At 55.4% G+C, this 23649-nt stretch overlaps 1 protein-coding gene across 1 annotated transcript in view; it reads right to left on the bottom strand.

Annotated features, from left to right (window-relative positions):
- The window catches only part of ARAP1 (ArfGAP with RhoGAP domain, ankyrin repeat and PH domain 1), a 123023-nt gene that overhangs the window by 23470 nt on the left and 75904 nt on the right, over nt 1-23649 (bottom strand). The window contains exons 14-23 of the mRNA XM_077344153.1: nt 23248-23447; nt 22285-22370; nt 14205-14387; nt 11354-11528; nt 6560-6694; nt 5257-5392; nt 5008-5110; nt 3273-3468; nt 1808-1853; nt 720-889 (exon numbers count right to left, since the gene is read on the bottom strand). Of these exons, the coding sequence (XP_077200268.1) occupies nt 720-889; nt 1808-1853; nt 3273-3468; nt 5008-5110; nt 5257-5392; nt 6560-6694; nt 11354-11528; nt 14205-14387; nt 22285-22370; nt 23248-23447 (1430 nt within the window). The remainder of the gene's footprint in view (nt 1-719; nt 890-1807; nt 1854-3272; nt 3469-5007; nt 5111-5256; nt 5393-6559; nt 6695-11353; nt 11529-14204; nt 14388-22284; nt 22371-23247; nt 23448-23649) is intronic.

Below are 23649 nucleotides of genomic sequence, written 5' to 3'. Positions count from 1 at the left end.
TGTCTGTGGCTCTTAACCACTACACCATGAGTAGATGGATTCATTTTTTTTAAGTCAGTAGTTGTCCTGATTTCTAATCTGGGACCATTCCAGAACTAACCTAATTAAAAGGGGAACTTGCTCAACCCAAAATATACTGATAAAACTTTAAGGGTAAAGCTACATCAAATAAAATAAAGTTGAATTAAATGTTTATTATATGGTGTGCAGAGTAGCAAAGTTAAAGCCATTGGGTCTGATTATCAGGCTGCTTCCAAAGGCCAAAGCAAATATTGCATAAGGAGTAATAATTGTGCACACAAGGCTGACAAACTTGTTTTTCTCTGTTTTAACTGTTTTGTTGGATGTGAATCAAGTCCAGCCAGCTGGCCAGGAGTAGCAAATTATACAATTTAATAAATAAAAACAAAATAAACATAATTTGTTCTGACTACAGGAAGGCTTTTGGAGCCATTGTTCCTGCCATGTCTACCAACTGAACTTAACTCTTGAAAAAAGTTGGTTTATCCTTGTAGCCGTGAAAACATCTAGTAGCAAGGAATTCCAGGGCCTAACCTATTCTGGAAGAGGCCCTTCCAACTTCATGATAATCCAAGGCTTTTCCAAAACCCTCCTCACATGTAGAAAGCCAGCATCTCAGGGTAAAGGGTCCCCCCCCCCATTCATACCCAGGTTGGGCCTTGAGATATTCCGTGGCCCCCTAAATCCCAAAGACCCTCACGTACCACACCGGGTGATAAAATCAATGCACCGGTCCACAATGATGGGGACGTCTGAATCCGTCAGCTGCTGCTCAGACAGTGTGTCCCCAGAGCACCCAGCCGCCTTCTGGATCGCGCTGACCCACCCCAAGAAGTCCAGCTTCCTTTCAGCTTGGATGTACAGCGTCCTGGAGGGGGGGGGGAGAAAGAGAGAGAGAGGAGAAGGTGAGCGGGAGAACACAGAAGGTTCCCTCTTCCCTTTATAAGCGGCTTCCTTTGGTGTAAAACAGAGATGGGCCTTTCACTTGAGCCAGCTTGGTGTAGAGGTTAGGAGTGGCGGCTTCTAATCTGGCGGGCCAGTGTGATTCCCCGCTCTTCCCCCACATGCCCACCTTGGGCCCCCCACAGCACTGAGAATCTCTGGGCTCTCCCAGTCCCACCTCCCTCACAGGGTGTCTGTTGTGGGAGAGGAAGGGAAGGCGATTGGAAGCCCCTTTGAGACTCCTTCGGGTAGAGAAAAGTGGCATATAAGAACCAGCTCTTCTTCTTCTTCAGTAATCTCAGGGCTCTCTCAGCCTCCCCTCCCTCACAGGGTGTCTGTTGTGGGGAGAGGAAGGGAAGGTGATTGGAAGCCCCTTTGAGACTCCTTCGAGTAGAGAAAAGTGGCATCTAAGAACCAGCTCTTCTTCTTCTCAGTAATATCACGGCTCTCCCAGTCCCACCTCCCTCACAGGGCGTCTGTTGTGGGGAGCGGAAAGGGAAGGCGACTGGAAGCTGCTTTGAGACTCCTTCAGGCAGTGACCTCCTAGGTCATCTACTCCAACCCCCTGCACTATGCAGGACGCTCCCAACCCTCTCGCTCCTCCACAGTGACCTGCCACCCCCCTTGAACCTTCCCAGAATCGGCCTCTCCGTCAGATGGCTCTCCAGCCTCTGCTTAAAAATCTCCAAAGATGGAGAACCCACCACCTCCCGAGGAAGCCTGTTCCACTGAGGAACCGCTCTAGCTGTCAGGGACTTCTTCCCTCCTCTGGACACGCTCCCGCTTGTCTACGATCTGGATTCCTCCCCCCCTCCCCCCCAGCAGCCCCCACTTGCTCCCTCACCTTCTCCTCTCCACCAGGACCAGCACTTCGTTGTCCCCCTGGATAGCTGCAAGGCAAAGAGAAGCACTGACCGTTCCGTCTTTGGCCCCCTGGAATGGGCTTTGCCGGAGGGGGTAGGGGCCTTTAATCCCCCAAAACCCCTTAGAACCAGGGGAGAAGGTGACATTTTGGTTCTGCTGCCTGTGAAATGATTTCTGGCCCTCTAACCGGAGGCAGCTTCTAATCACTCAATACTTAGTTCTTCGGTACGTAAGAATGTAAGAGAAGCCAAGTCGGATCAGGCCAGTGGCCCATCCGGTCCAACACTCTGTGTCACACAGGGGCCAAAACCATCTGGACGTAACCCAGCAGGGCCAGAACTGCAGGGCCCTCCACTGGGGCCCCCCAAGCACCAAGAAGAGCATCCCTGCCGCAAACAGAGGGTGCCATCTATGCCCTGCGGCTAAGAGCCACTGCTCCAGAGGTTTCCCTAACCCTCTCTTGAAGCTCTCTATACTTGTGTCTGGCACCACTTCCTGCAGCAGGGAGTTCCAGCCGTTTATTGCTCTTTGGGTGAAGAAGAATTTCCTTTTCTCTGTTCTAAGCCTCCTGCTCCGTTTCATGGAGGGCCCAGGAGCTTCTGTCTTGTGGGAAATGGAAGAATGGACTTCTTTCTCAGCTTCCCTGTCCCATCCCTCATTTTGTGAGCCTGAGGGATGCCTCAGTCTTCATTCTCCGAGCTGGAGAGCCCTGACCTCTTCACAGGGAAGGTGTCCCATCCCCTTGACCCTCTTGGTCGCCCTTTTCTGCCCCTCTTGCAAGACTGCATTTTATGGGGACAAGAACCCATCCAGATGTGGGCCGCTTCGTGGCTCTGCATGGGGTGGGTCCCCTCGGCCACCTTGTCTAGCAGCCGGTGACCGTCTTCTCCTCCATGAAGCTGTGAAATTCCCGTGAGAAATGCAGCCTTTAAGAAAACCTCCCCCTCCTCAGCATCAGGCTGGGCACACTGGAAGGACGATGCCGGACAAAGGGAGCCCACCTCTCTGACCCTGCAGGGCTCTTCTCCTGAGGCCTCATTCCCTTTCTCCAGTCCCTTCATAGAATCATAGAATCATAGAGTTGGAAGGGGCCATACAGGCCATCTAGTCCAACCCCCTGCTCTACGCAGGATCAGCCCAGAGCAATAAAGCAACCTTCATATCTATTCTGCCTCCCCCCGCCAAAAGGGCCTCAACCCCCCCTCCTCTCCTCTGTGTTATCCTCACAAGAACCCTGCAAGGCAGGAGAGGTCCCCCCGCAGCACCAGCAGAGATTCAAAACCAGGTGGATTATTAATTTCCGCAGGAGAGATTCTCCCGCCCCACAGGAAAAGGCCAGCAGGGGGCAGGGCACAAGGAGAGCCGCCCAAACATGCTGGGGAGGAGGAGGGGGGGGTCTCTGGGGCCCGGTTCTCAGGGGGCGGGGCGGGGAGGGGGCGACTCACACAGCTCCTGCAGCTTGCGCAGGTGAATGGCCTCTTCCTTCTCGCTGCCGTCCAGGTGGGCGTAGAGGGTGGAGTTCACCAAGGCAAACCAGCCCTCCTTGGACCGCTCCAAGTTCAGGCCCCCCTTGTAGTGGAGGCGCCCGAGTCGCCCAAAGTCTTTGCTCAGGAGACCCTCCGCTGAGGCCGGCATGAAGGACTGCGGGCAGAAAGCAGGGGGGGGGGCTGAGTGAGGAGGCTACTAACCAGAAGATGGGTGGGTGGGTGGGTGGACAGGGAGACTGATTTTATTGGATTAGCCAAGGGCCTTCCCAATCAGATAATTAAAAATACATAAATCAATCTAAAAGATAGTAAGATAAAATCCCATTAGCAAGTTAAGTACAATATTTAGGGTCTAAAAGTCTTGGTATACCGTTTTGTTTGTGGCCATAATGGCTCTAATTTCCCTGGCCACAAGGGCATCAAGGCCGAATCGGTTGGATCTCTTTGGATCAGCATCAGACAATAGAAATACCTATTTGTCCTGCTGGGACACAATAAACCAAAAAACTCTCAAACTTTCATCTTGTCCTTGGGAGTCCAGCCAGAACCACCTCTGGATTTTATTTCATTATTGCAGGATCTTTCTTTCTTTCTTTCTTTCTTTCTTTCTTTCTTTCTTTCTTTCTTTCTTTCTTTCTTTCTTTCTTTCTTTCTTCTTTCTTTCTTTCTTCCTTTCTTCCTTCTTCCTTTCTTCCTTTCTTCCTTCCTTCCTTCCTTCCTTCCTTCCTTCCTTCCTTCCTTCATTCATTCATTCATTCATTCATTCGATATACCGCCCTCCCATATGGCATTATTTAAAACAAGCCAAAACCTCGATCTCCGTTAGCTTCTGGAGCTCTTGAAGGTGCCTTCAGGGTCTATAGACACCTGCATGAGGCAAGGAGAAACCTTCTCCCTCTGCCTCTCTCTGAGGACCAGATGCTTCTGGCCCTGGCCGGGGGGGGGGGGGAGGCCAAGGATGAGTATTTACTTATTGTGTAGCCAAACTAAGGCTCTCTAGATGTCCCGAGACTACAATTCCCATAAGCCCCTGCCAGCATGTCCGCTCTAGCAGCCAGAATGTTATCTGGTTAGCTCCCGGCTGTAATTTTCAGACTCCGCAAATCTGTAATCGCAAGAGGGCTGGTGACTCTTTCTTCATATCAGATTTCCTGGCCATTCAAACATTTTCAGACACAGTGAAAGAGCCCTGAGCATAGAAGCCTGGTTCACATGTACGGGGGCAAGCCTGGAAGCAGCATCGCTGACCTGTCAGCTTTCTGCATGCAGGGAGATTTTACCAGGGGAGGTCTTACCAAAAGAGCGGTCATGTCTAGGGATGGACAAAAACATAAAAATTCCAGTGCATGTCAAGAAGGGAACGAACCAAACTAGTTCATGGCCCCAGAGACCACAGTCCCTGGAAATGGGGTTGGGAGAAAACCCGTAAAACAGCTAAGGGGTGGGGAGCAGTTTTTGCAGAAAGCAGGGGCTTACAAGGACTCACAATCCCTTTAAGCCCCTGCTTTCTGCTCCACCCTACTGCCATGAAGGGGGAGATCTGGGCTGCTGCTCTCCTGGCAAATAATCCAACATTTCCCTTGTGCTCAACCCCATCCTAAGAGCGTTGCAAATGGAAGTTGGGAAGGGGATGGGGCAGAATGTGGCAACCTGTCCGGCCCCTGCCAGCCCTCCTGGGGGGCCACCTGCTCACCTTTGCCAGGCACTTAGTCCACTCCCGAATGGCCTCCGGGCTGTCCAGTCCAAAGAGGTAGAGTCGCTCAGAATCCAAGTACACCTCAAATGTATTTGCAATCCTGCAAGGAGACGGCAAAGGGGACGAAATGAGGGCAGAAGGGAAACTTGAAATGCAGCCACTTCTGAGCTCCTGGCACCCCTTCCTCTCTCTGGGGTGGAGCTCCTGCAGGCCACTCCCACCCCGCCAGGAGGAGGGCCGGCTTACCCGTGAGTGTCCGGCGGGTGCGTCACCAGGCAGACCACCTGCTGCATCCGGATCTCCCCGCTGGCCACGGGGGCGTGCTCGTTCTCGTAGTAGCTGAACACGCCGTCCTGGAGGCCACACCAGCGCCGGTTAAACTCTGTGGTGGGCGACAGGGCAGAGGAGGAGGAGGAGACTGAGGAGTGAACGTGCCAGGAGCCCCAAAAGCACCCGTCAGGGAGCTCAGAGCGGGGCGTCGTCTGCTAAGAGCTGAGCCAGCGGGCACAGACTCCTGGGGAGCCTTCTCGGGGGAAGGCCAGCAGCCGCTGGCACCAGGCGGGTTTTGATCCTTGGACCCAAAGATTCATAATTTATTGGACTTCTGCCAATTACCTGGGGAGGCCACAACGCCGGCCCCCAAAGCCCCACAACCCCTCAAGCGCCGTGAAGGGTTTCTCTGGGGATCAGCCGATTCTCTGGGGGCCCCAATACAGCTCAGCTGATCACCCCACCCAAAAGAGATTGTTGTGAAAAATATGGAAGGTTGTGACATGTGACAACTCAAGGGAGACCTCTGGGTGTTCCTCCTGCACTCCCCCAGAATGCCCCCCCTCCAGGTCTTAAGGACCCTTCGGGCCCCCAAAACCAATTTGCACTTCCTCTCCTGTGTCCACAATAGACACAGCCCCAAGAAGACTCACAAAATGTTTTGAGAACAAGAACAAGAACAATTTTATTTTATACCCCGCTTTAATCTCCTTGAAGGAGTCTCAAAGCAGCTTATAATCACCTTCTCTTCCTCTCCCCACAACAAGCAACTGGCGAGGCAGGTGGGGCTGAGAGAGCCCTGAGAGAACTGGGACTGGCCCAAGGTCACCCAGCTGCCTTCGTGTGGAGGAGGACTGGGAAACCGATCTGGTTCTCCAGATTAAGGACCACCTCTCTCAACCACTATGCCATGTTGGGTCTCCCCACAGCAGGCACCTAGTGAGAAAAGTGGGGCTGAGAGAGCCCTGAGAGAACTGCAACTGGCCCAAGGTCTCCCAGCTGCCTTCGTGTGGAGGAGTGGGGAATCACTTCTAACCCCCACACCACGGTAGCTTTCCCCAGAGCAGGTACCTTGTAAGAAAGCTGGGGCTGAGAGAGCTCTGAGAGAACTGTGACCTGCTCAACGTCACCCAACAGGCTTTGTGTGGAGGAGGAGTGGAGACCTGAACCCGGCACTCAGATTAGACTCCGCTGCTCTCAACCACCTCACCCTGCAGGCTCCACGCGGTCCTGACCAGGAGGCTCTCTGCCGACACAACATCCCCTCCAGACCCCGTACCTTCTCGGGGCTTCCGTTCCTGGATGGGCTTGGCCACGGAGGCCGTCTTGAAGAGGAAGCCGCTGTGCGTGACGGACGGCAGGGCCACCGAGTAGAGATGGGGACTGCCGGTGTCCACGTCCAGGCGAGGGGTCTCTGAAAACACGAGACACGGGGGGGAGGGGGGCCGGTTAGCCCACGGCTGAGAGCAAGCCATGCCTCCGAAGCATTGCACCGAGAGAGCACAAAATGGGGCTTTCAGGGAGGGACTCGCCAAAGGGACACCCTCCCTCCCCCCCCCCAGAGAAACAGGCCGCCTTCCCTGAGACGTCAAAGCAAATCCGGCCAACAATTTCAGCAGAACAACAAAGGACCTGCCTTACAATCCCCTTCTAATCCCCATGTCAAAAAGAACAGGGGGGAGGGGGTGGTCAGAGGTCCCCTTCCGGAGCCAGCCGCTCTTTGGGGAGCAGAGAGGCAGGAGGAGGAGGGCTTGCAAGGTGGAGCTAGCAGGCAGGCCCAGCAGCACCGAAACAGCGGGGAGCAGGAGGAAAGAGCCAGAGTCCACGAGAACCTCCAGGACTAACAAACTCTGTGGCCGGAGAAGAGCTTCCGGGAGTCACTGTCCTTATGCCCCAAGGTGGATGAAGTCCGTTCTGCTTAGCTAAATGTGGTGCCTTCCATGAGGATAGATCAGGACGGGGGCCGTGTGAGTCTGTCTATTACAGCAGGAAAGGGCCAGAGCCCAGGAACGTCAAGACCAGGGGCAGTCAAACTGCGGCCCTCCAGATGTCCATGGACTACATTTCCCAGGAGCCCCTGCCAGCGAATGCTGGCAGGGGCTCCTGGGAATTGTAGTCCATGGACACCTGGAGGGCCGCAGTTTGACTACCCCTGGTCAAGACCAACACAATTTGGAAACATCTGCCAGATGTTTGGAAGCTGTAGCTCGGAGTTGCCTGCAACTCTCAAAGAGAGTTGTTCTCTCTTGCCCCGGAGGGACGGACCAGAACCAATGGGATGAAATTAATGAAAAAGAAATTCCATCTAAACCTCCGGAAGAAGTTCCTGAGAGTCAGAGCGGTTTCTCAGTGGAGCAGGCTTCCTCGGGAGGTGGTGGGTTCTCCATCTTTGGAGATTTTTCAGCAGAGGCCGGAAAGTCATCTGACGGAGAGGCTGATTCTGTGAAGGTTCAAGGGGGTGGCAGGTGACAGTAGAGGAGCAAGAGGGTTTTGAGTGTCCTGCATGTGCTGGGGGTTGGACTAGATGACCCAGGAGGGCCCTCCAACTCTATGATTCTATGATCTATGACTCCTCCAAGGCAAGGGTATTCCGCTTCCCCTTGAACTAAGCAGCCCAAATCAGCCTTGGCCGAATCACAGAAACGAAATCTGGGTGTGATTCGGCCATGCAGGGCAGAGATCAGCATTTTCCTTTTCTGTCTATTCCGTGGTCTGGAGTTGGGGGCGGGGGGGGGGGGGTTTGAGGTAGAGGCACCAAATTTGCAACATAGCTGTGGAAGCCTCTTCTCAAAGGAACTCCACAAGTTTCAAAAAGATTGGACCAGGGGGTCCAATTATAGGGGAACCCAAAGAGGGGCCCCCTTCCGACCGTCATTGTTTTCAATGGCGAGGGGAAAAAGAAAAGAACAGAGAATCTCCCCCCCCAACATTGGAAACCATGGAGGGAAGATGGAATTGGACCCCTTGGTCCAAACTTTTTGGAACTTGGCGGTTCTTTTGAGGAGAGCCCCCCACAGCTACACTGCGAATTTGGCACCTCTACCTCAACCCCCCCCCTCCCCAGACCATGGAATAGATGGAAAGGAGAAATTTCCCATCTAAGCCAGGGAATTGGGCTTCAGATTTGGGCCAAATTAATGTGGAACAAATCTGATACAGTCTGAATTGTTTTTGTTTTGCATGTGCCTATTCAGGAGTCCCTGCTCCCTTCTTCAGCTACAGCTAGAATGTGGCTCCCCATCCACGGACCGGACTGTTTCTCGGCCCCATGGAAGCCAAAGCAAACAGTGACGTGAGAGAGAGAGAGAGAGAGAGAGACAACGAGAACCAGATGTCTGCAGAGCCCCCACCCAAACTTTGCACTGGCCTCAGCCTGCAAGACTTTCTTGTCCGCCCCGTCTGCCTCAGATCAGCCGCTGTCCCACCCTGCCGAGGGAGGGGGTTTCTGATCCCCGGCCAAATAATTCGTGCTGTGCAAAAATAACAAAGAGAGATCAGGCAGAGGTGGAGAGCAGCAGGAAAACTTCTCCCTCCCTCATATCTCTTTGGTGAGCTCTTGTCTTTCCTCTCTTCAGAGGGGCTCAGGGGCAGCAGGTTTCTTCTCCTTTCCCCATTGGTAGCCTCACAACAATCCTGCGAGGTAGATGAGCATGAAGAAAGGAAGCGGTTTTCAAAAAGGACATGGACAAGATGGAGAGGGTGCAGAGGAGAGAAATGAGGATGATCCAGGGCCTGGGGACGTTGGAGGAAAGGCGGAGGGACCAGGGAATGTCCAGCCTGGAGGAGAGGAGGTGGAGGGGGGGACAGGAGGGCTCTCTTGAAGGATCTGAAAGGCTGTCAGAGAAGGGCAGAGAGCAGTTCTTGTTGGAAGCAGAAGAAAGGAACCACAGGAATGGGCTTAAATTACAGGCAGAAAGTTACCAGCTGGATACTTTTATGGCCAGAGCAGTTCAGCAATGGAAGGGGCTGTCTAAGGAGGTGGGGAGCTCCCCCTCACTGGCCGTCTTCAAGCAGCAGCTGGACAGATCCTTCTCCTTGATGCTTGAGGCTGATCCTGCACTGAGCAGGGGGTGGGACTAGATGGCCTTCATTGCCCCTTCCCACTCAGGGATTCTAGGAGTCTAGTTCAGCCGTGGAAGGGGCTGCCTGAGGAGGTGGGGAGCTCCCCCTCACTGGTCGTCTTCAAGCAGCGGCTGGACAGATCCTTCTCTTGGATGCTGGAGGCTGATCCTGCATTGAGCAGGGGGTGGAATAGATGGCCTGCATGGCCCCTTCCCACTCAGGGATTCTAGGAGTCTAGTTCAGCCGTGGAAGGGGCTGCCTAAGGAGGTGGGGAGCTCCCCCTCACTGGCGGTCTTCAAGCAGTGGCTGGACAGGTCCTTCTCCTGGATGCTGGAGGCTGATCCTGCCCTGAGCAGAGGGTGGGACTAGATGGCCTCCATGGCCCCTTCCCACTCTAGGATTCTAGGAGTCTAGTTCAGCCGTGGAAGGGGCTGCCTGAGGAGGTGGGGAGCTCCCCCTCACTGGTCGTCTTCAAGCAGCGGCTGGACAGATCCTTCTCTTGGATGCTGGAGGCTGATCCTGCATTGAGCAGGGGGTGGAATAGATGGCCTGCATGGCCCCTTCCCACTCAGGGATTCTAGGAGTCTAGTTCAGCCGTGGAAGGGGCTGCCTAAGGAGGTGGGGAGCTCCCCCTCACTGGCGGTCTTCAAGCAGCGGCTGGACAGATCCTTCTCCTGGATGCTGGAGGCTGATCCTGCACTGAGTAGGGGGTGGGACTAGATGGCCTGCATGGCCCCTTCCCACTCTAGGATTCTAGGAGTCTAGTTCAGCAGTGGAAGGGGCTGCCTAAGGAGGTGGGGAGCTCCCCCTCACTGGCGGTCTTCAAGCAGCGGCTGGACAGATCCTTCTCCCGGATGCTTGAGGCTGATCCTGCATTGAGCAGGGGGTGGAATAGATGGCCTGCATGGCCCCTTCCCACTCAGGGATTCTATGATCTGAAAGTCACCAGAGGGCCCCCCCTGTGCAACCTGTGGTCTCAGCCCTGGTTCTCCAACCCAACTAGCTGAGCAACCCCTTGGAAGAGCTCTACAATAGGACGGGCTGATCCTCCGCTCTTTCCCCAGAACCAGACACAGAGGGTAGTGGTGGGAGAAGAGATGTCCCGTCCCTTTCGACTCCCTTGTGGGGTCCCACAGACACACCCTCCTTAACATCTTTGTGTGCCCTCTAGGCCTGCTGGGTTGGAGTTTTGGGCTGGGCTATCATCCGTATGCCGAGGACACCCACTCTGTCTTGATGGACGGCTGCCTGGACCCCTCTGGAAACATTTGCCAGATGTTTGGAAGCCGTAGCTGGGTGGTTGGAGGAGAGTCGCCTGAATCTCAACCCCTCCAAGGCAGAGGGGTCCTGTGTTTGGAGAGAAAGGGGCCCGATCAGGAACTGCGTCATCCCAGCTTGGCTGAGGTGTTGCTTAAGCCCTCCCCCGAAGCCAGGAATTTGGGGGTGACATTTGACACCTTCCTGTGATGGAGGCCCAGGTCACTAGAGTAGCCCACAAAGTGTCTTCCCATCGCCAGGCAAAGTTACCAGTGCCTTCCTGTCCTTGGACCGCTTGGCCTCTGTGACCCAGGCCCCTAAGGCCTTTCCCCTCCCCTCCTGCCTGGTCCTTTAACTGGGGATTCTGGGGATTGAACCAGGGACCTCCTGCCTGTCAAGCAGAGCCAGGCTCTCAGCTCAAGGTCTTTCCCCTCCGCCCCAGCTGGTCCTTTCGACTGGAGCTGCCAGGGATCCAACCGGGGATCTTAGCCATGCCAAGGAGAGGCTCTACCAAGGGGTCATTCCCCCCCCAAAAAAAAAGCTGACAAACATGGCAGGAGACAGGCCGGCTCTGCTCTCTCTCCCCGGGACCTGACAGCCAAAGGAACGCTGTCTCGGAAGAGTCTCAGCTCTTGTGTTGGGACCTGATTCCACAACCACCGTCTGCTCGTCTTCTCAGGCCCTTCTGGCCCCAGGTGACAAAGCACCCAGCACCCACTCCCCCCCCCCGAGCACCGTCCCCCTTTCGTCTCACCTGAGTTCTTGTTGTGCATCAGGAACTCCATCTGCAGCCTCTGTCCGGCCTGCTCGGCCAGGGCGAGGGGGGAGGGGTGGTCGGGGTCCCCCGAAGAGCAGCTCACTTCAGCCCCACAGAACAAGAGGGCCAGCGTCTCGGCCAGGTCGCTTGTGGTCACGGCAGCACACAGAGCCTGCAGGGCGCGGCAGAGGGGAGCTGGAGTGCGGCCGGGAGAGGACAACCAGCCCGCTCCCTCCGACTGGGAAGGCAGAGGTGCAGCCCGGCATTCTTCAGCTGGTGCCGCTGGGCGTGTCGTGGAGGGGCTGGGCCAGAGGACGCCCCCTCCCCAGGGCGGCAGAAGGCTTGGAAAGGAAGGGGCAGTTTGGAGAGAGCGGCACCAGAGGAGGCCAGAGAGGATGTGAAGGTCCCTTTATCGTAGAGGGGGGGGAGGAGTGGAGTCTGTGGGATTCCAGAGGCCCCCGGCCAGCCCGGTTACTGGCCAGAAGGGCTTTGGGTGGGACCAGACTTCCGTGCGAGGGAAGAACAGCAGAGCCCCGGGAGAGAGGGGTGGGGAGCGGCCGGTGCAATTCGATCCGGCCAGCTCAGCGTGGATTCACGCACTGCACACACACACAACACACAAGGCCGATTAACCTCCCCCCCCCCCAGCCCTTCCCTCCCCCCAACCTGACTCGGAATAGTTGCACAAACTCAGCCTTCCCTGCAGAGGCCCAGAAGGAGGGGCCACTCGGGCGGACGGGGAGGGGGGCCATTCAGGCATCCGAAAGGGGTCCCTCCCCCACATATGTGTGCACAGGGAACCACTGGATCCTGAGCGGGACCATCAGCCGGCAAAGGCCAGTGTTGCCTACTCAGGCTGGGAGCACCTGTCCAGCCCTCAGGGATTGGGACCTTCTGCCCGCCAAGCGGCGGCTCTGCCCTGCGCAAGAATCCCTCCCTTCCGCACCCCCCTCCTCCGGATCCCGTTAGCTGGAGATTGAGCCTGGGACCTTCGGCATGCCCAGAAGAGGTATGGCAGTATCTACAGCAGGGGTAGTCAAACTGCGGCCCTCCAGATGTCCATGGACTACAATTCCCAAGAGCCCCTGCCAGCATTCGCTGGCAGGGGCTCCTGGGAATTGTAGTCCATGGACATCTGGAGGGCCGCAGTTTGACTACCCCTGATCTACAGTATCTCCAAAGCTCGGGCCAGACAGGAATCTTGAAGAACATGGGACCAAACCTCCGAAGGAAGGAAGGGGCCCAAGGACAGGGGCTGGTCATTCGAGGGGGGAACGGCTGATCCCCTGGACCCTGTGCTGGACATGCCCACTACCTCCAGGCCGGCTTGTCCTCACGCATCTTGCAAAACCTCCCCATGGCAAGTCCAAGAACGCCTCCCAGCTCTTTATGACCTCCAGTTTACCGTTTCCGGACAGCTCCCTGAAGTCAGGCTGTATCCAAGCCAGATGGGGGATTGCAGAAGAGGGAAGGCTGCCAGACAGTCAAACAGCCCTCCTCACCTCCCAGCCCCAGCCCAGAGACCGGCTGGAAACAGCCCCCCAAGTCCTTCACAACAGGGTTTCCCACCCCGTGAGTCAGGAACCCACAGTGGATGGCAAAGCCTCTGAAAGTGGGTCGTGGGCCACCCTCCCTAACGGGACCCCCGGCCCGTTCCGTGGCTCTGCTTTGTATTTGGGGAAACAAGATCTGACCCTGGCAATGGTCCCCCACAAGCAATGGTAACTCAGGTACTTTTTGAATGTATCTGAGCCGAATCACCAACCCCTATACTTTAAAAATCGGCCAAATCAACACTAGCCGATTCACGATTTGGCTGTTCTCACAGAGCGGATGTGTCAGGGCTCTCTCGGCCTCCCCTCCCTCACAGGGTGTCTGTTGCGGGAAGAGGAAGGGAAGGAGATTGCAAGCCCCCCTGAGACTCCTTCGGGTAGAGAAAAGTGGAGCATAAAAACCAACTCCTCCTAATAAGTTTATAACTTTCTCTCCAGTTTTGGGTGCTTTTCCAAACCTTTTTCTGCACAATAAGGCCAGCTACAGGAGCCCCACATCCCTGCCTGGGGTTTAGTCAACCCACCCGGCATCTTAATTGTCTACTGCAGCACCCACACATTCCCAGCTGCGGTGATTCAGAACGGATTTAACACTCAACGTCCTAAAACTGGAGGGCTGTGAAGGGGGGCTGCACAGAAGGGCCCATTTTAACCCACAGCATCTCTGGCCCTTTTTCCTACGAAAGGCACTGGCCAGTCCAATGTGAGCTGCAACAGCCTCTGGAGCAGGGGTAGTCAACCTGTGGTCCTCCAGATGTTCATGGACTACAATTCCCATGAGCCCCTGCCGGCAAACTCAAGAAGCCCTCCCCCTTTTGACTTGCAAGAACCAAGGAGACATCAGACATAAACACCTAAGAGGAGCCCTGTTGGGTCAAGCTAATGGCCCATCCCCACCAATACTCTGTGCCACACAGTGGCCAAAACCCAGGGGCCATCAGGAGGTCCACCAGCAGGGCCAGAACCCCAGAAGTACTCCCATGAACCAAGAGGACAGAACTTCTTTTCCCCCAAAATAATCTCCTCTGTGTCCTGATTGGCTCAACTGGAGACTTCCTGCTCCTTTGAGGACACTTCCTCCCCGCTTGCCCCTGGAACAGAAGAATGCCTGCAGATAACAGTTGGACAGTAGGGCTCTCTCTCTCTCCTCCCTCTAATGACACAAAGTTGCTTGTCTCTTCAGAATGAAGCTTTATTCTTTTAAGCCGCCCCTCTTTGCAAATTCCAGCGCTGCCGACAGAACCGGCCTGGCTCTGATCCCCCCTCCGCCCCTCCCTTCCCCTCCCGCCACCAACCTTGTTCAGCTCCTCCTGGTTGCCGAAGAGCGTGTGGTACCGCCGGTACTTGCCCTCCTTGTACTTGGCGACAAGGAAGCTCCTCCTCTCCAGACTGCTGCTGGTGGGCAGGATGGCCTCGCTGGGGGGCACGTTGGCGGCCCAGAACCCGTTGGCCACGGCGTTGCCGATCTGCAGGAAGAGCTGCAGGCAAAAGAGCATCCAGAGGTCAGTGCGGGATTCCCTGCCCGCTCACGAGAGGCTGCTCTGCGGGAGTAAAGCGACCTTCTCTACCTGGTTTTGAAGGAACACGGAGGCAGAAGGGACCCCGAGGGTCATCTAATCCAACCCCCTGCATGACCCCCTTGAATCGGACATTCAATTAACATTAGAAGCCAGGCATTAATTTCCAAGGAACAGCAATCGTCAACACTTGCTGAGTAAGCAATGCTGAGTGGTTGTTGTGGGTTTTCCGGGCTGGTAGAATCAGAGAATCACAGACCCATAGAGTTGGGAGGGGCCTCCAAGCTCATCTAGTCCAACCTCCTGTAGACTGTAGGAAATTCATATCTCACAGATTTAGTCCCTGATGTTTTGCCGGTAACTGTGGCTGCCGCCTTTAGAGGCGGGACACGGCAAGATCGGAATCTCTCTGTGCCAAAGTGTACAGTGTGTGAACACCTGCTGGACATTCAATTTACCTGGGGAGTTTAACATCACATTCCTGTCTTACCTGGGAGTCTCCGGGGGGGATGGACTGGAACCTGAAAGTGACTTTCCTGTGAAGTCCATTAGCAAGTCCATTTGTGAGTGTTCCTGTGTCTGAAAGGAGTTCACTAGAACGTACATTTGTCAAGGTCTTATTGGATGAACAGTTGCAAAGTGTATTTAGAGTCCTATGATTTTTTATTCTTGTGTTTTTTTTAAGTAAATGAAATTATTAGGTAAATAAAATGCCCAGCAACTGTTCACTCACTCCACCCTTTCACCCAGAGAGAGTCTTGCCATGTCCTACACAGTTACTGGCAAAACTACAATGACAAAAACAACCAGACCCCTTGGCCGCACAGCCTGGAAAACCCAAAACAGCCAGACTCTGGCCATGAAAGCCTTCAGCAACGCAGACAATGCCAACCTGACCCAGTAGAAGCAGCTTCATGCGTTGAAAGAGACGCTGCAAGTCCAGTCAGGACAAGCAATGTTCGGTCTGCTGGACCAAGGGTCTTGCTCAGCCTAAGGCAGGGGTCCACAACACGGTTCCCATGGGGGCCTGGATGCCAGCCGGTTACTTTCCAAGTGACTTTAGAAACTGGAGGGGCCAAGGGGGGTTTCTGCCCACCAGGGTGGCTGATTAGCCCCCAGAGATCTCAAAGGTTGCACGGATTAAAACAATATTTCAGGGCCTTCACACATGCTAAATAATGCCACTCCAATCCACTTCAGTGGCCATCTGCAAGTGGAGGCTGCCATTTCACTCAGCAAAGCCCAGCTGCAAGGTACAGGGGAATTGTGTGTTCAAATTGTGTGGAAATTGCCCAGATTGCTTCAGTGGCAGCTACCATTCGAAGTGTGAAACAACAAGGGAGAGACGCAGAGTCATTAAGTGCAGCACAAAAGCAAAATACAACATGGTGCTAGGCAAAATCCAGATTCATTTTCTTAGGAGCTGTAGACCCACAGAATCCTAGAGGGGGAAGGGGCCATGCAGGCCATCTAGTCCCACCCCCTGCTCAGTGCAGGATCAGTCTCAAGCATCCAGGAGAAGGATCTGTCCAGCCGCTGCTTGAAGACGGCCAGTGAGGGGGAGCTCCCCACCTCCATAGGCAGCCCCTTCCACGGGGGAACTGGACTCCTAGAATCCCAGAGTGGGAAGGGGCCATGCAGGCCATCTAGTCCACCCCCTGCTCAGTGCAGGATCAGCCTCAAGCATCCAGGAGAAGGATCTGTCCAGCCGTTGCTTGAAGACGGCCAGTGAGGGGGAGCTCCCCACCTCCTTAGGCAGCCCCTCCCCTGCTGAACTAGACTCCTAGAATCCCAGAGTGGGAAGGGGCCATGCAGGCCATCTAGTCCACCCCCTGCTCAGTGCAGGGTCAGCCTCAAGTATCCAGGAGAAGGATCTGTCCAGCCGCTGCCTGAAGACCACCAGTGAGGGGGAGCCCCCCCACCTCCTGAGGCAGCCCCTTCCACTGCTGAACTAGACTTCTAGAATCCTAGAGTGGGAAGGGGCCATGGAGGCCATCTAGTCCCCCTGCAGAGCTGTTTCTCCCACACAGAAGGGAGTCTCCCCTGGAGGTGACAGTTCCACAAAAGAGGACGGCTTGCAGGTGTCTCTGTGGGGCAGATGATTTGTTTTATGGAGTTGTTTTATTGTGCATTTTATATTGGTTTTAGGGTTTCTTTGGGGTTTTTGATATGTATACTGTAACCCGCCTCAAGCCTTTGGGGGAAGGCGGGATAGAAATATAATAATAATAATAATAATAAATAAATAAATAAATAAATAAATAAATAAATAAATAAATAAATAAATAAATAAATAAATAATACATTCCTCCAGAAAGTTTGGAGACCGACCCTGGCTTTGCTGCCAGAGCCCAGGAAGGAGGACGGTTCCTAATCTTCAAACCAGCGAAAATAAGCAGATGTGCCGGGAAGGGGAGCGGGATCTGGCTCAGAGGCGAGGAGGAGGCGGGAGGGTGTGGCGGAGAAGGCCGGAGGGCTCCCCTCTTTGCCAAGAACGTTTCCCAGCATGCTCTGCTCCCTGTCCATCCCGTGAACTCAGGAGCCGTCCCTCTGGCAGACACTCCTAAATCTGGCTGGGCAGTAAGGCGGGGGGGGGGGGGGAGCCGTGGGTTCCCAGCGTGGTTCCAGAGGCCACGGAAGGCGCCAAATCCCTGGTGCGAGGCTGCCTGAAGAAGAGGAGGCCCAGCCGTGACACAGATCAAGCACTCGCCCGCACGGAGGAGGAGACGCAAAGCGGCCAAGATCCCACTGAGCCATCGGAGCCTCGCAAAGGAAGACTGCAGAGAGACTGGGAGGCTCCAGGCCAAATTAGACAAGGCCTTGGGGGGGGGGGCTCTTCCTGGGGGGGGGGCTCTTTGGATCAGGGCCACAGTGGAAGGGAAGGGAAGGGAAGGGAAAGGAGCATACCTTTCCCCCAGCTACTGCGATCTGCCTCTGGGGCTGTTTGTGCCATGGGAGGAAACATGCCTCCAACTTGTAAACAGCACATCACGGGGGGAGATTTGAGGTCACAAAACCGGCACAGGACGGCCCCGCCCGTTCCAGGAATGCACCGCACATCCGTGCTGTCAAGATGCAAGTGATGGATCGCCCATCCTGCATCTGGCCTGGACATCAAAACATTAAGCTGAGCCTACAAAATTCTGTGCAGGAGCCTCACGTCAGCCACAAGCTCCCTGGGTAGCCCCCCCCCCCCCTTGTTGCAACAAGATCAAAGAAAGGAGCACAACAAAACCAGAGTCCAGGAGCACCTTTAAGACCGACAAAGATTTATTTAAGGCGGGAGCTTTTGAGGGCAAGCACTCTGGACTCTGATTTTGTTGTGCTACTTCAGACCGACTACCCAAAGAGAGGAGGACTTCCTTACGGGGTGCCATAAGGTTTGCCAGGATAAATATACCTTCCAACACACTAAAGCACAAGGGAAATATTGAATCATTCAGAAATCCTAAATGGCAGACCCTCCCCCCCCCTGCCCCGTACCAAGTTTTCTGCATTCAAAATCCTTCCTGTGCATCTGAACCATTAGCTCCCCCCAAGCAAACACTGACTGGGAAAGCCCTGGGAGCAAAGCAAAATCTAAAACCCATAACCTACCAGATCTCTGCCCCCTCACTCTGCCCTCACTGGCCGTCTCCAAGCAGTGGCTGGACAGATCCTTCTCCTAGATGCTGGAGGCTGATCCTGCACTGAGCAGGGGGTTGACGGCCTGTGTGGCCCCTTCCCACTCTATGGTTCCTTTATTCACGGATACATCTTTATGCAGTTTTTTGTGTCCAGGAGCCCCCAATGTCCCTTCCTTTTGGCTGTCCACAGTGGGAGGGAACAAACAAGAACGCCCAATTCTTTGCACCTGGATGCTTGAGGCAGTGCGATTCCTTGTGAAGATGTGCCCCCTTGTGGTCATATTTATACTACTAAAAGTCCTGAAATGTTAACCGTTCTTGTCCTGAGGAAAAGGGTTTGTGGATTTGTTTCTAAACATACCACCATTTTTGATGACAACTGTTGTATTTCTCCTTCTGAATATCTCACATAGCTGCTCTCCTATTTTTGGAACATCGGGGGCAGGGGGGGAGGCTGCACAATGGAAACCTCTTTCTGACCCACCTCTGCATCTTCAGGATCGATCCAAATAAAACATCCCCCCCCTTTCTACTTTGCCACTCAGTGGAGCTGGTTGCCTTCTAGCCAGGTGGGTGTCATGGCCTCTAATCTGATGACCCGGGTTCAATTCCCCACTCCTCCTCCACATGCAGTCAGCGGGGTGACCTTGGGCCAGTCCCAGTTCTCTCAGAGCTGTTCCTGCAAAGCAGTTCTCTCACTCTGCCCCACCTCCCTCACAGGGTGTCTGTTGTGGGGAGAGGAAGGGAAAGCGATTTCCAACTGCCCTGAGACTCCTTCAGGTAGTGAAAAGTGAACAATAAAAACCAACTCTTCTATTTCTACCACAGCAGCATGTCCACAAGACAGAGGGGCTTCCTGAGGGTGGGGGGTCATCCCACCTTCCTTCTCCCTGACTTCCCCACCAGCAACACACGAACAGAAACCTCTGGAGAGGCCTTATTCTGAATCAGACCACTGGTCCACCACTGTCAGTACTGGCAACTCCGTGGCTCTCCAGGGTCTCAGGCAGAGGAAGGGTTTTGACTAGAGAGGCTGGGGATTGAACCAGGGACCTTCGGCAGGCCAAGAAAATGAACACATGAAGCTGCCTTACACTAAATTGTACCACTGGTCCATCAAGGTCAGTCTTGTCTACTCAAACTGGGAGCAGCTCTCCAGGGTCTCAGGCTGAGGTCTTCCCCATACCCTCCTGCCTGGTCCCTTTAACTGGAGATGCTGGTGATTGAACCTGGGACCTTCTGCAGGCCCAGCAGAGGCTCTGCCCATCAGCCAGGGTCTCAGGCCAAGGTCTTTCCCCTCCCCTCCTGCCTGGTCCTTTCCACGGAAGATGCCGGGGATTGAACCTGGGACCTTCTGCCAGCCAAGCAGAGGCTCTACCACTGAGCCAGGGTCTCAGGCCAAGGTCTTTCCCCTCCCCTCCTGCCCGGTCCTTTTAACTGGAGATGCCGGGGATTGAACCTGGGACCTTCTGCAGGCCAAGTAGAGGCTCTGCCACTGAGCCAGGGTCTCAGGTCAAGGTCTTTCCCCTCCCCTCCAGCCTGGTCCTTTTAACTGGAGATGCCGGGGATTGAACCTGGGACCTTCTGCAGGCCAAGCAGAGGCTCTGCCACTGAGCCAGGGTCTCAGGCCTTTCCCCTCCCCTCCTGCCTGGTCCTTTGAGCTGGAGATGCCAGGGATTGAACCTGGGACCTTCTGCAGGCCAAGCAGAGGCTCTGCCACTGAGCCAGGGTCTCAGGCCAAGGTCTTTCCCCTCCCCTCCTGCCTGGTCCTTCTAACTGGAGATGCCAGGGATTGAACCTGGGACCTTCTGCAGGCCAAGCAGAGGCTCTGCCACTGAGCCAGGGTCTCAGGCCAAGGTCTTTCCCCTCCCCTCCTGCCCGGTCCTTTTAACTGGAGATGCCGGGGATTGAACCTGGGACCTTCTGCAGGCCAAGCAGAGGCTCTGCCACTGAGCCAGGGTCTCAGGTCAAAGTCTTTCCCCTCCCCTCCTGCCTGGTCCTTTTAACTGGAGATGCCGGGGATTGAACCTGGGACCTTCTGCAGGCCAAGCAGAGGCTCTGCCACTGAGCCAGGGTCTCAGGCCTTTCCCCTCCCCTCCTGCCTGGTCCTTTGAGCTGGAGATGCCAGGGATTGAACCTGGGACCTTCTGCAGGCCAAGCAGAGGCTCTGCCACTGAGCCAGGGTCTCAGGCCAAGGTCTTTCCCCTCCCCTCCTGCCTGGTCCTTCTAACTGGAGATGCCAGGGATTGAACCTGGGACCTTCTGCAGGCCAAGCAGAGGCTCTGCCACTGAGCCAGGGTCTCAGGCCAAGGTCTTTCCCATCCCCTCCTGCCCAGTCCTTTCAACTGGAGATGCCGGGGATTGAACCTGGGACCTTCTGCAGGCCAAGCAGAGGCTCTGCCACTGAGCCAGGGTCTCAGGCCAAGGTCTTTCCCATCCCCTCCTGCCCAGTCCTTTCAACTGGAGATGCCGGGGATTGAACCTGGGACCTTCTGCAGGCCAAGCAGAGGCTCTGCCACTGAGCCAGGGTCTCAGGCCAAGGTCTTTCCCCTCCCCTCCTGCCTGGTCCTTTCAACTGGAGATGCCGGGGATTGAACCTGGGACCTTCTGCAGGCCAAGCAGAGGCTCTGCCACTGAGCCAGGGTCTCAGGCCAAGGTCTTTCCCCTCCCCTCCTGCCTGGTCCTTTTAACTGGAGATGCCGGGGATTGAACCTGGGACCTTCTGCAGGCCAAGCAGAGGCTCTGCCACTGAGCCAGGGTCTCAGGCCAAGGTCTTTCCCCTCCCCTCCTGCCTGGTCCTTCTAACTGGAGATGCCAGGGATTGAACCTGGGACCTTCTGCAGGCCAAGCAGAGGCTCTGCCACTGAGCCAGGGTCTCAGGCCAAGGTCTTTCCCATCCCCTCCTGCCCAGTCCTTTCAACTGGAGATGCCGGGGATTGAACCTGGGACCTTCTGCAGGCCAAGCAGAGGCTCTGCCACTGAGCCAGGGTCTCAGGCCAAGGTCTTCCCCTCCCCTCCTGCCCGGTCCTTTTAACTGGAGATGCCGGGGATTGAACCTGGGACCTTCTGCAGGCCAAGCAGAGGCTCTGCCACTGAGCCAGGGTCTCAGGCCAAGGTCTTTCCCCTCCCCTCCTGCCTGGTCCTTTCAACTGGAGATGCCGGGGATTGAACCTGGGACCTTCTGCAGGCCAAGCAGAGGCTCTGCCACTGAGCCAGGGTCTCAGGCCAAGGTCTTTCCCCTCCCCTCCTGCCTGGTCCTTTTAACTGGAGATGCCGGGGATTGAACCTGGGACCTTCTGCAGGCCAAGCAGAGGCTCTGCCACTGAGCCAGGGTCTCAGGCCAAGGTCTTTCCCCTCCCCTCCTGCCTGGTCCTTCTAACTGGAGATGCCAGGGATTGAACCTGGGACCTTCTGCAGGCCAAGCAGAGGCTCTGCCACTGAGCCAGGGTCTCAGGCCAAGGTCTTTCCCATCCCCTCCTGCCCAGTCCTTTCAACTGGAGATGCCGGGGATTGAACCTGGGACCTTCTGCAGGCCAAGCAGAGGCTCTGCCACTGAGCCAGGGTCTCAGGCCAAGGTCTTTCCCATCCCCTCCTGCCCAGTCCTTTCAACTGGAGATGCCGGGGATTGAACCTGGGACCTTCTGCAGGCCAAGCAGAGGCTCTGCCACTGAGCCAGGGTCTCAGGCCAAGGTCTTCCCCTCCCCTCCTGCCCGGTCCTTTTAACTGGAGATGCCGGGGATTGAACCTGGGACCTTCTGCAGGCCAAGCAGAGGCTCTGCCACTGAGCCAGGGTCTCAGGTCAAGGTCTTTCCCCTCCCCTCCTGCCTGGTCCTTTTAACTGGAGATGCCGGGGACCTTCTGCAGGCCAAGCAGAGGCTCTGCCACTGAGCCAGGGTCTCAGGCCAAGGTCTTTCCCCTCCCCTCCTGCCTGGTCCTTTTAGCTGGAGATGCTGCCTGGGATTGAACCTGGGCCACCTCTTGTAGGCAGAGGCTCTGCCCCTGAGCCCCAGCGCCTCATTGAATTATGCCTGAATGAAGCTGCCTTCTACTGAAACAGGCCCTTGGCCCATCAAGGTCAGCATTGGGCACTCAGACCAGTAGCAGCTCTCCAGGGTCTCAAGCAGAGGTGCCCCATCCTCTTTTAAAACTGGTGATGCTGCCGGGGATTGAACCTGGGACCTTTTGCGTGCAAACAGGATGCTCAACCGCTGAACCTCAATCACACTCAGTACCTCAATGAGCTCCTCCGTCCAGACTTTTCTGTCCATCTTGAGGCTCCGCACTTTGCTGACGCTGGGGCCCAGCCCTCGGTGTTCTCCTGTGCAGGGAAAGAGAACGCACACACCGGGCGGTGGGCACCTCTGAGCCTATCTATCTATGCTGAACGAGGGCGGACAGGGGGCAAACAAGACTGCCAAGGGGCCCAATGGGAAGCAGGAAGGTTGCCAGCTTCCAGGCAGCACCTGGGGATCTTCTGCAGTTACCAAAGATTTCCAGACTGCAAGAGATCAGTTCACGCAGAGGAAATGGCCACTTTGGAGGGCAGAGTCTATGGTATACCATAGAGTTTAGTAGAACAGGAAGTCCCTCCCCTGTGACTTTCTGAAAATACTAAGGAATTTCCCAAGCCACATCTGGTGTCCTGGGAAGCAGGAAACAAATTCTGTAAGAGCAGAGGGGCACAGGGACAAGGAGTTTGGGGACGAGGTGGAAAGCGGGATCGTGTAGCCAGCAAAAGGGGAGAGGCTCTAGGCACACAAATGGAACAGGATCCTGGAAGAGTTAAGAGAGCATTTTGGAGGAATAGCCCAAGAGCTCTGTCCTGCAGCCCCCTTGTCCAGGCTCTGGCAGGCCAAAAAGGAATCCCTGGCAGGCAAAAGGCAGGCAGACACTGGGGTCATGATGAGCCACGTGGACAAAAGAAAAAGGGGATTGTAAGCCACTTTGAAATTCCTTTGGACAGTAAAAAAGCAGGGCACAAATAAAACAGCTCTTCTTATAAATGAATAACTCTTGCAAGGTGGTTCTTAGTGGGTTCTACTGTGCATTTGCGCATGAAGCGGAAACCGTGTCCGAGGAACAGCCAGTTCCTTTCACGGATTTCTTCCAGGGTGTGGCAGGTTGGGCAAACAGCATTACAAACAGATCTGGCCCTTCTCCAGAGAGACGTTCCCACCTCACCAAGGTGGCCCTACCTGCACACCGCTTACAGATGACCACGCAGAGGTTGATGGAGCCCCAGTCGGGTTTGGGGGCCCCGCAGTCAGCACAGGAGCGGTTCTCCTCCGCGGTCCAAATCCTCTCCGCCACCTCGAAGTTGGAGAGCGCCTCAGCGATAGAGTTCTGCATGGCTTCCACCCACTCCTCCTGCTCCTGCTCAGACTCGGCCACAAAGCTAGAAGAGAGAAGCAGCAGGGTCCGGACCGTGAGCACAAACGCCGGCAGGGCAGATCCCAAGGGGGAGGAGGCAGCAAGGGATCGAAATCGAGGACACCGGCTTCCCTGCCCTCAAAATAAGGGATTGTCCATCTCAAGGTCTCCGTTAAGGAACTCCCAGCGTATTATTAGAACAAAGTTTGAGTCCGGAGGCACCTTTA

This window comes from Paroedura picta, chromosome 6 (genome assembly GCF_049243985.1).
Source record: "Paroedura picta isolate Pp20150507F chromosome 6, Ppicta_v3.0, whole genome shotgun sequence".
NCBI lineage: Eukaryota > Metazoa > Chordata > Lepidosauria > Squamata > Gekkonidae > Paroedura > Paroedura picta.
This window is presented reverse-complemented; position numbering and strand designations above follow the sequence as displayed.